The sequence below is a fragment of the Barbus barbus genome (assembly GCF_936440315.1).
Source record: "Barbus barbus genome assembly, chromosome: 9".
NCBI lineage: Eukaryota > Metazoa > Chordata > Actinopteri > Cypriniformes > Cyprinidae > Barbus > Barbus barbus.
In genome coordinates this window covers 7,451,278-7,462,606 of record NC_136737.1, presented here as the reverse complement: position 1 = coordinate 7,462,606, position 11,329 = coordinate 7,451,278, and the positions used below count along the sequence as shown (strand labels likewise).

At 36.5% G+C, this 11,329-nt stretch overlaps 1 protein-coding gene across 1 annotated transcript; it reads left to right on the top strand.

Moving 5' to 3' along the window:
• Nucleotides 1-800: 800 nt before the first annotated feature.
• Nucleotides 801-5,616, top strand: LOC306875036 (uncharacterized protein). The gene is made up of 6 exons (XM_079425405.1): nt 801-948; nt 2,512-2,841; nt 3,248-3,595; nt 3,861-3,971; nt 4,106-4,131; nt 4,816-5,616. Exons 1-6 carry the CDS (start codon nt 903-905, stop codon nt 4,927-4,929), a joined length of 975 nt encoding a protein of 324 aa, XP_079281531.1. The 5' UTR covers nt 801-902; the 3' UTR covers nt 4,930-5,616.
• The last annotated feature ends 5,713 nt before the right edge of the window (nt 5,617-11,329 follow it).

The window sequence follows — 11,329 nt, the reverse complement described above, 5'->3', positions numbered from 1 at the left end:
ATTGCTTTATGGTTAATTAATGCATAACCACACTTTGTCCTTTTATTGTTGATGGCATAATGAATAGTGTTCTTACTAACTTAACAAAAACAGCAAAAAGTGTAAAAAAAATAATTTTCTTAATGAAAGCCACAAAACAGAAAAATCTTCAGTCCAAAAAGGAGAAAAAAAATATCTAAAAAAATTAACACCAAGAATAAACACAGGAAAACAATCCAAAAAGGCTTTCAAAGTTTAGTAGGCTACTTAGAACTAGCGCAGACTTATGGCAGCAACTGGTAAGGAACATCAACCAAGCAAAGAAACAAAGGAAGTGGTCAGCTTAAATAAACAGCCCAGAACTAGTCACATGTGAAAACAATGGCACTGATTACAAGAGGCACAAGTTTGACATTAGAGTACTATAGGGACCTCTAACGGCCAAAATTACAAAGCAACAACTCTGACATATTTATATGCATTGCATACTATAGGCTGCAAAATAAATTTCTGAGGGTGTTTATAGCTGTTTTGATTTCATGGCTTTTTACATGGGTTTCAGAGATGTAAAATACTAAAATGAAATGAAATAATGAAATGATTAATCAAATCATCTCTCTTGTTGAGGAAAGTCCTGCAGATGCAGACTGAAGCCAGTCGCGACTTAGTGGATCTAAGAGGTGTAGCTTAACCTAACCTGGTTTAAGGATAGGGTTATGTTTAGGGTTATAGGTTGTGGCTGGACCTTCTAGTTCCAATGGTCAGGTCCAGGGAGGAAGAGCTGGTCATCAAACTCCACCCTCTGTGGTCAGCAAAACAATGTACTTCCACTTTTCACATGGGAATGGAGTCGACACAGGGACTAAACACTTTGGTTTTAACAGAATTTGGATTCATTTCCTTTCAGTAGAAAAGTGGTGAAAATGATTTTATTTATTTTACTCAAATTGACTGCATTCTTTTTGTCTGGTAAGACATCTACTTTTTTGTTGTTGTTGTTGTTTTGTTACAGTGCTTCTCAAACCTGCCCTGGATGAACCCCAGCACTTTTATTATATTATATTTTGTATGTCTCCCTCTTTTCTCATACTTGATTCAACTCATTGGCTCATTAGTAGACACTGAAACACCTGAATTTAGTGTGTCAGATAAGGGAGACATAGGCTACAAAATGTGAAGTTTCAGTGGCGCTGATGTTAATATTACAGTAGATCACTTCTTCTTTTAAAAAAACAAAAATGGCTAAAAGGAAATAAAGCCTCATGATTCATGAAGCACTGAGACTTATTGCTCCACTTCAAGCTGAACACATGTAGCGTGAACGTAACTTATCGATCGGTCAGTGCACTTCAAGACGAACACCCTCTGTGAAACACTGTGAGACCAATAGGCCACACTCCCCAATACAGGGTTTTGCTGGAGATTGCGCAGTATGCTTGATATGTTGAAGCCTTGATGTTATGTGCGCAGCTGTGGTCGCACTATGCAGTTATTGGTTGAAACTTAAATGTCTGCCAAATGAGATGGCACGGTGAAGCTGATTTTGATGTAACTTTTCAATCATGAATATATAAGATTTTCCTTTAATGAACTACTCATCCTACTCATACGCAGCCTACGCATTCCCATAGGCTGATGTTGCTGCCCCTGTGTTTGTGTGTGTGTGTATTTTATGTTTGTAAAAGACTGACTAGTCATTGAATGAAAAATATTGTACACTGAAAAAAATGATACATTGAATTTACTAATGTTTTTTAAGGTATATATATATATATATATACCACAGAGATTTTAGAGTGGATTTTCATCATTTAAAATGTAAAGCATGACAATGAACAAAACAATCTGTGATTGGTTGCTTCACAGTCAGACCATTGGCCAATGATGGTTGCTTCAAAACCTTTGTGAAAGATTTGTTTGGAACCATGGTTCAGAGTTCAAATCAATCTGCCAGATCCCGATTTCAGTAAATAAGGCTTTCTTGTGTCACAGCTTTATTCAAAATATTTCAAGCTTTTTTTATATACATTTGTAGACATTCAATGATACATTTGCATAATTAAAAAGAAGAGTTGAAAGGTTCAGATACAAAAGCCTCTAAGTGACATTTGAAATGTTCTTATAAAATTAGCATTTTTATCAGGCTCATGTGTAGGTTCAGTCATTTCACTTTAATGGCAATAAATACGTTAGTTTCATTGCCATTAAAGTGAAATAACTGAACATAAACATAGGAGCCTGAGAAAAATTCTAATTTTATAAGAAAATGTCAGACAGCACTTCAAGGCTTTTGCATCTAAACTCTTCAGATGTAGTTAATAGTTTCTTATTATTAGTCTGAGTAACCAAGCTCTCAATAAAACAAACCAAACAAGCGAATGAGTGAATGTGTAAATGAATGTTCTTGTGCTGTTTGTTTGCATGCGATACATTATGAATTCAGACATAATTCTCTACTCATAATCTTCATGATCTGTAAAATTCACACCACTTCATTTATAATTACCTGTTCATTTTTTTTTTTTTTTGCAGGTGTTTTCAGTGATTATACAGACAAAGTGACCATGATGGAGGGAGATTCAGTCACTCTACAGACTGGTGTTAAAACAATCCACCTGGAAGATATTAAATGGTATTGCAATAGCATCCGCATCGCTCAAATCAGTGGAGATCAGAGTTTTATCTGTACAGATGTTCAGTGTAATGAAGGCACTGAGAGATTCAGAGACAGACTGAAGCTGGATCATCAGACTGGATCTCTGACCATCATGAACGCCAGAACCACAGACTCTGGAGATTATGAGCTAAAGATCATTAATAAAAGCAGCATCAATGAAAAAACCTTCAGTTTTGCTGTTCTTAGTAAGTCATTTCATGAAACATTCGCCTCAAGCAGAAGCAAATTATATATATGTTTAAATCATATTGAAGTATTTTTTGTGTCTTATTAAGCAGAACGGTTTAATATGAAAACTAAATTATTTCCATTGACGAGCTGAACGTTGTATAAGAAGCTGCGGTTGTGCTCTGGTGGACATAACAATTTCTAATCAAGCCATTTCTAATCATCTTTTATTATCACCTGTTTAAATGAGGATTTAATGTAATATAGGTATATTAAAAAGTATTTACATGCACAATTGTTGCATTTCACTCTGAATGTCCAGACTGAGAATGTGCAATCACGTACATGTCAACAGTTCTCTCGTGATGTATACAGTAGTTCCCCAAAAAAGGGTCCTCCAGCAGCTGTTGGTTTGTGTTTCAGATGTTTCTGCTGCTGAACAAGATAAAATGAAGAGAAAGTCAGTGACGGAGGGAGAATCTGTTACTTTAGATCTTAGCGTAATAAACCAAAATGATGTGATGACGTGGTATTTTAATGACACTTCTATCGCTGAAATCACTGGAGATCAGAGTAAGATCTGTACAGATGATCAGTGTAAAGAGAGATTCAGAGACAGACTGAAGCTGGATCATCAGACTGGATCTCTGATCATCACAGACACCAGAATCACAGACTCTGGACTTTATAAACTACAGATCATCAGTGGCATCCTCCATCATCGCAGCATCAGGATCACCAGTTGGAAAACATTCATTGTTACTGTCTTTGGTAAGTAAAATTTAGTCCTTCAGGGTCTTTAACCTTGAGGAATTTTAAAATAGAGATATTTAAATCAACCAAGAAAATGTTTGCAGTGTTGCCTGTGTGAAAAACAGAGCTTTGACTCAATATTAAAATATGATTAAGAGCATCTCAATTTATCAGTTTAATCAATAATTAAAACTGATGATCAAAGTAAAAATATGTCATTCCCAAGATGTAAAACTGATGATCTCTCTTTAGTAATAATGACTGCCTGTCTTTATCATTACAGATTTTGCTCTGTCTTCAGCTGCTGTAGCAGGAATATGTGTTTGTGTTCTGCTGCTTGTTGCTGCAGCTGCTGCTATGATTTACCATGGCAGTCATCAAACACAAAGGAACGGTGAGTATCTCATACAGATAACAAGATAGAAATCGCTTGAACACAATCTTTAAAAGAGGAAAAAAAAAGAGATGTATTTCTATCCTAATTAACCAAAAGAATGTGTTTAATTGAGTTTGTTATTGTTCAAACAGACAGCAGGAGGCAGTGCAGTGATCAGGTGAGATACTTATGAGAGGATATTTGAAGCACTTTAGATGTGCATGTTGTTTAGGAAGATGAATGTGGATTTTCAAATGCAACATTACAAGTCACATTATTTGGGACATTTGAGATTTATTATTTGTGACACATTTTGTTTTTTTAAATCGACCCATAAATCGTCATAAATAGTTTGTAATATTCTAAACGTTATGCTTCGGACACTGTCATTCAAACATTGTATTATACTGTAGTACAGAAGATCACAATGTGATGCAGTTCATCAGACTGAAGATTCATTTTATTTGAAAGTAAAAGTGAAACTGAAAGTAATGTGTGACCAAGTATGGTGTCCCATACTCGAACTTTGTGCTTTGCATTTACAGCAGTGAGTAGTAAACAAACACACACACATTGTGAACACACAGCCAGAGCAGTGGGCAGACATTTTTGCTGTGGAGCCCTGGAATCAGTTTGGGGGTCACATCAGTCATGTATTGAGGGTGGAAGAGAGCGCTTTACATTCACTACAATCCCTGCCATTACCGAGACTCGAACCCGTGACCTATGGGTTACAAGTTAAACATTGTTTATTATTTATGAAAAGAAACCCTGTGTGCAATTAGCAAACATCTGGAAAAGCACCATTTGGTTGTATAACCGAATCATCATCATTTACATGTGAATCTGTGTTTTATTACAGAAGACTCATGTAAAAGACTCTCAATTGATGGATACTGCTAACGAGACATCACCTGATGGGAATAAGGCTGAGGCTGCTAATCAGACACTAATGCAACATTGCTCATTATTTTGACTTTAACTGAAAGGGACAGTGCAGAAAAGGTAAGAAACTTAAGAATAAAGAAGAATCAGCAGAAACTCTAATGGCTCTCAGAGAAACTGTCACCAAATCAAGATTTCAGTATATGGTATCAATGGCAGTCAAATTTCACTCTGATGTTTAGATTGAGCTTTCTTTGTCAAGAGGTGCTACAGTATAGTTTGTACACAAATGTCAGATTACCTGGAAAAAACAATGACAATCATTTTAGCAGTCATTTTTATATCTTATAGTTTTTTGATAGTTATTTTTATCTTGTTGTCTTAATACGCTTGCTTGGAATGTGCAAAACTGGGTCATAAAGAAATTATAAATGTGTTCATACCTGAAAATGTGAAAATAAATAATTTGTGAAATGTCATGAAGTGATGATTAATATATCTCGCTAGCAAGTTATTTCATTTCATTTGTTGCCATTGCCAGATGAAGACCTGTGGGGCATCCAAGGTAAACAATAATGCTTCATAACATCTGTTGTTTCACCTTGATGTGTTTGTATTCTAGAATATTGCCTGTACTGCTTTGATTTTAATTAGATAAGTTCATTTGCCTTTAGCTTGGAGTTTTTCTTGCTTCTCTATTTTGGCAAAACTCTTGTTTCCTTTTTTGGATGTATATTTTGTTTGGTGCTCACTGTAAATATGTAAGGTTTATTCCTACAGTTTGGTGGATTTTGAGAGGGTCTTGTTGTCTGTGTTCCATACACTGGTCAAGCTCAGACTAGCATAACCTATTATTTCTGACACAAATATGTGTCCACCCTGTTACATTTTTACACTGCACTGTGCAAAAGAGTAGAGGTTTAAGCTAATGAAGGCCATTACAACAGGGTGGACATGCCATGTTTTACACTATTAAGACTATAACCCTTCTAAAATGAGGAAAAGTTTATGACAGGATCTTTGCTCTTGGAGGTGCTTTCCCTCCAAGGAAATTGTCACTTCTAGCAAGTCATGTGATTTAGGGCATATACTTAAGATTTTAAATGTCAAATAGCAGCAATTTAGCATGGTGGACGTTACACTGTAAAAAGTGATAAGTTGACTTAACTTAAAACAAATTGAGGAAACCCGTTGCCTTAATATTATCAAGTAAATAATAATGAAAAAAAATAAGTTAAGTGAATTTTCAGGTTCACTTAACTTATTATTTTTATTATTATTATTTACTTGATCATTTTAAGGCAAGGGGTTTCCTCAATTTTTTTAAGTTAAGTCAACTTATCACTATTTACAGTGCAGTTTGAGAGACATAAATACATATATGTAGGCCTATATATAGACCTTATGTACTGTGTTGTATTTTCACAGCGTCAAATTTGTAAATGAACCGCTCATTTTAAAAGCTGACATTTGTTGTGATGTCATCTTCAAACATTACAATGATAATTTTCATGAACTCTACGATAAGTAAATCCACTCCACCAGCTACTCTTCAAGCGACGCTATCCAGTATCCACCTTATTTTTCAACGCAGAAGTAAGCCATTTTCTGTGAATGTGCGAGACTTCCAAAAAAACCCCGAAACAAACAAACAAACAAAAAACAAAACAAAACAAAAAAACGTAAAGTGAAGTGACATACTGCCAAGTATGGTGACCCATACTCGGAATTCGTGCTCTGCATTTAACCCATCCAACGTGCACACACACAGCAGTGAACACACACACACACACCGTGAACATACACCCAGCAGTGAACACACACACACACCGTGAACACACACCCGGAGCAGTGGGCAGCCATTTATGCTGCGGCACCCGGGGAGCAGTTGGGGGTTCGGTGCCTTGCTCAAGGGCACCTCAGACGTGGTATTGAGGGTGGAGAGAGCGCTGTACATTCACTCCCTCCACTTACAATCCCTGCCGGCCCGAGACTCGAACCCACAACCTTTGGATTACGAGTCTGACTCTCTAACCATTAGGCCACGACTGCCACAGTTTGCATTACAGATTATATATTAAAATTATATGGTACGACACTACAATATCAAGCGGCAAAACGAGCTGTTTTGTACAGATAAAAACAGCTGGAAGCAAATGATAGAGGAAAAAAAAAACTGCTTATATATGTATTTATGTATGTATTTATGTGTGTGTGTGCATGTTTATGTGGTTTATGAGGACACAAATTTGTATAATGACATGGGTATGATAGAGGTATTACAATATGAAGGTGGTTTATGAGGACACTGCCTATGTCCCCGTAATTCAAAAGGCTTAAAAAAACATACTAAATGGTGTTTTTTTGAAAATCAAAAAATGCACAAAGTCTCCTGTGAGGGCTAAGTTTAGGTGTAGGGTTGGTGTAGGGCAATAGCACACACAGTTTGTTCAGTATAAAAACCATTACGCCTATAGAGAGTCCCCATAAACCACAAAAACCAACATGTGTGTGTCTGTGTGTGTATAGTGTTTACAGACATGAACAATTCCTAAATTGGAATGTTTTTATTTATTTATTTCCTTGTGAATTTGATGCACCATTCTATATGCTTATACGTACATTTGCTGGGGCTGGTTAATAAAATAAAATGTTAACAGAATAAGCTATGACTGCTTAAAGTATTGTGCAGTTAAATCTCAAAATAATTCATACTCTTATAGAGGTGTGTTGTTGTGGGAGTAACTTAAGCACAATGCTTTGACGTCACATTTGTGTTGCATTGTGGTACTCGCTCTCTCTGTCAAAATTAAAGGGACGAGGATGTGTCTATATAAAATCCCTCATTCACTTGAGGAAGTGGAGCAAACTTTAAAATGGTGTCTGGGATTCCCCTAGAAGGAAGTGCTTAGGGAAGTTTGCAAGTGTGTGTCTAGAAGTAAAATGGAAGGCACCCGTGAAGACTTAAGGTGGGTTCTTTTGAACAGTAAACAACCGACCACCAAAAGTACCCTAGTAGCCACATAGCAAACCGCCTTACAAACCGCATAATTGTTAACTCTTTAATTTATCAAATAAAGTATTGTATGCTTTATTTTAAACAGTGGTTTTATGATTAACATCACCCCTTCAGACTTGATCAGCAGTGTTTTGTTCCCTAATGATGGTTTGTTTTCCTCAGGTGACAATTCTTGAAGAGCAGTTTGATCTTCATGTTTTTATCTGGATGTTAACACCATCAAGGTGCCTTAAGGTGAGATTTACTACATCTGTCTTCTTTCACTCAACTTTAACTTATGGTGTTCAATAAGTTAAAGTTGATCAGCGAGCTGAGGTCCTGCGCTGATTAGCTCGCTGGTTTGTTCACTTCCATCTTTAATGAGTCCCTTGCTACCTCAGTGGTTCCCACCGCATTTAAAAAATCTGTCATTATCCCTGTGCCTAAGAACAATAAACCCTCTTGCCCGAATGACTATCGCCCAGTTGCCCTCACTTCAATAGTCATGAAGGTTTTTGAGAGACTTGTAAAGAGCCACATTTGCTCCTCCATACCTGATACTTTGGACCCTCTTCAGTTTGCCTATCGCCCAAACAGATCTATGTTGCCATCTCTCACGTCCTCCACTCTTCCCTCACTTGGACAGCAACAATGGGAATTATGTAAGGCTGCTATTCATTGACTATAGCTCAGCTTTCAACACTATAGTCCCCATCAAGCTGGCTTCTAAACTCACAAACCTCGGCCTAAACTCCTCACTCTGTGACTGGATTCAAGACTTCCTCACCGGCAGACCTCAAGTGGTGAAAGTTGGCCAGTTCACCTCAAACTCCATCACTCTGAACATAGGAGCCCCACAGGGCTGTGTCCTTAGTCCCCTGCTTTACTCTCTCTACACGCATGACTGTGTGTCCTCTCACAGCTCCACATCTATTGTCAAATTTGCTGATGATACTGTGGTTCTGGGCCTCATCAGTTGACAGATGTCCAGATGTTGAGTCTGGTGGCTGATGGGATTGTTGAGCACACAGCTGTAGGCGTTTTTATCCTGATATTCCGCCTCCAGAGGTAGAGAGAGACTGATGCTGAGATCAGACACACTGATGCTGGACAATAAACTGTTTCCTTTGTACCAGGAGAGAGTCACATGACCCACATTCACCACTGAACACTATGATGATGATGATGATGATGAGCATTGTGAAGAGTTACTGCTGATGACAGGAACAGGCAGACGAGCTGAGAAAATATGAGAAAATTAAGAGAAATCTGAATAAATCTAATCAACAATCTTATTTTCACTTTACTGTTTTGAGAGAATGTTAAAACGAATATTTGAAGGGCAGGAGAAATTATCTGTACTCACCATAGACAGAAACACTAAATGTTTTTGATGATGATGTTTTTCCACTAATCTTTACTTCATAGAGTCCAGCATGTTGAGTTGTGATGTTCATGATGGTCAGAGATCCAGTCTGATGATCCAGCTTCAGTCTGTCTCTGAATCTCCCATCATGAATATCAGATGTGTTGAGGATTAGCTTCTCTTTGTTCATTTTAGCTATGAGAGACATTTCATTTATAATATTCCACAGTATGTGGTCGTTTTCACATATTTCAGTAACATCATCGTGTAGTAGGACAGAATCTCCCTCCATCACTAACACTGACTGTATTTTATTTGTTTCAGCCGCAAACACACCTGAAAAACACGATCATAGACGGATAAAAGCTCCCGTTGCTTTATAAACCCTGAAATCATTGTTACTGTATTTTAAGTTAATCTGCTGTATAGTGTGTAAAGTTGTAATGAATACATTACAATAATTACAACTGAATTCCTTCTTATTGAGAGAACAAGACGTAACAAGCTCCCTGCATTTGACTCCCTTTAATTCACTCAGGGTTTCCACATTTTTACCGATGAAGTGATTTAAAAAATATTTTGTAGATATTGCTGGAGTGGATTTGCATTTATAATCCTTTAAACTAATAACAAAAGACACATGAGATTTGAAAACAACTTAATGAATGTTTGGCTTTGTGAAATTTACAATCACCATAGAAGGCCTGTAAATGATGTTTAAAAACTGAGACCTCAGCAGATGAATGTAATCTAATCTGAATTGTAGCAGTTTTTTACCTTGAAATGGAAAGTAGGCAATATTATAACATTTTATTTATAAAATAAAACTTGCATAACTTACCGAGCAGGTGCCACCAGCTAAAACAGAACAAAAACATGTGAAATGTTTAAAAAAAAGTTCATAAGACCATCTACTGAAAACTCTCAACCTGTTCATCTGGTCTGTAAATCCTCCCACAGCAGTAGCTATAAGACCCACCTATTTTACATGTCCATGCTCTGAACATGGTTTTGGAAGAATAAAATGGCCTATATATTGCATGTTGTTTTTTCTGGAAGTACATTTCATGACAAAATTAAGCTCTTAAAAAAAAAAAAGATTGAACATATATTTATAGTTTTAGTGTATGAAACACAGTTAAAACAATCTGCCGTCTCACAGTTTCCGTTTTACTGACGTTCATCTTCTCAGTCAAACTGAAACCTATTTTGTTAATTAATTACTTTCTCTTTTTTCAGAAATGTGGTTTGATCTGTTTGGGTTTTTAACAGTTTGTAGATCAGAGTGGACATTCAGCATTTATAGGTGAAGAGTGTCTCCCTCTTCGGCTGGTATAGCTTTTATGACCCTTTAATCATCAGAAACAAACCATGATGAGACACTTTGTTTGACACAGAGGGAGAGAAACAAAAGAAACACACTGATTATTTTGCTCATATTTAATAAATCAAGTGTCGGTTCATGCAAGCCACATCAGTCAAATATTTGAGACTGTCCATAATATCATGTAATATGTTGTTTTAATGGTTTTATCCAACCGATGCAGCATGAAGCGATGCCATAGAAGAACCATTTTTGGTTCCAGAAAGAACCATTCAGTCAAAGGTTCTTGAAAGAACTATCTCTTGCTTACCTTTTTATAATCTGAAGAACCTTCTTTCATCACAAAGAACCTGTTGTGAAACAGAAAGGTCCTTCAGATGCTAAAGGTTCTTTATGGAGCCATTTAGACAAAAAGGTTCTTCTATGGCATCATGAAGCACCTTTATTTATAAGAGTGTTCTTATATATGTATGGAGAGGAGATATAAATGGGTTTTATGATACGCACATCTATGAGACATGTAGGTTTGTCTGATGAGGGAAATCAATGATTCATCTTTATCTTAATTCTTGATTATAATTGCATTGTTAAATGCAGTTTCTTTTCTTTTTTTCGTTTTTTGCCAACTTTGTAAATTAAAAAGTTAGCATGATTTCATTTTTAGTCAGTGAACTTGTTTTTCTGATGATATAGAGTCATGTAGTGTTTTAGCTGCTGTTGCTCAACCCACCAGAGGGCGCTATTTATATGTTTCTTGCTTCCTTTTTTGCTGCTGTTTCTATGCTCTATTCTTAGGTTCATGA

Bases quoted from the DNA above. Each gene is read 5' to 3' on its own strand.
- LOC306875036 (XM_079425405.1), top strand. From the start codon at position 903: ATGATTTTATTTATTTTACTCAAATTGACTGCATTCTTTTTGTCTG. The intron at 949-2,511 runs GTAAGACATCTA...TTTTTTTTGCAG, and splicing joins GACTGCATTCTTTTTGTCTG to GTGTTTTCAGTGATTATACA. The intron at 4,132-4,815 runs GTGAGATACTTA...GTTTTATTACAG, and splicing joins GGAGGCAGTGCAGTGATCAG to AAGACTCATGTAAAAGACTC.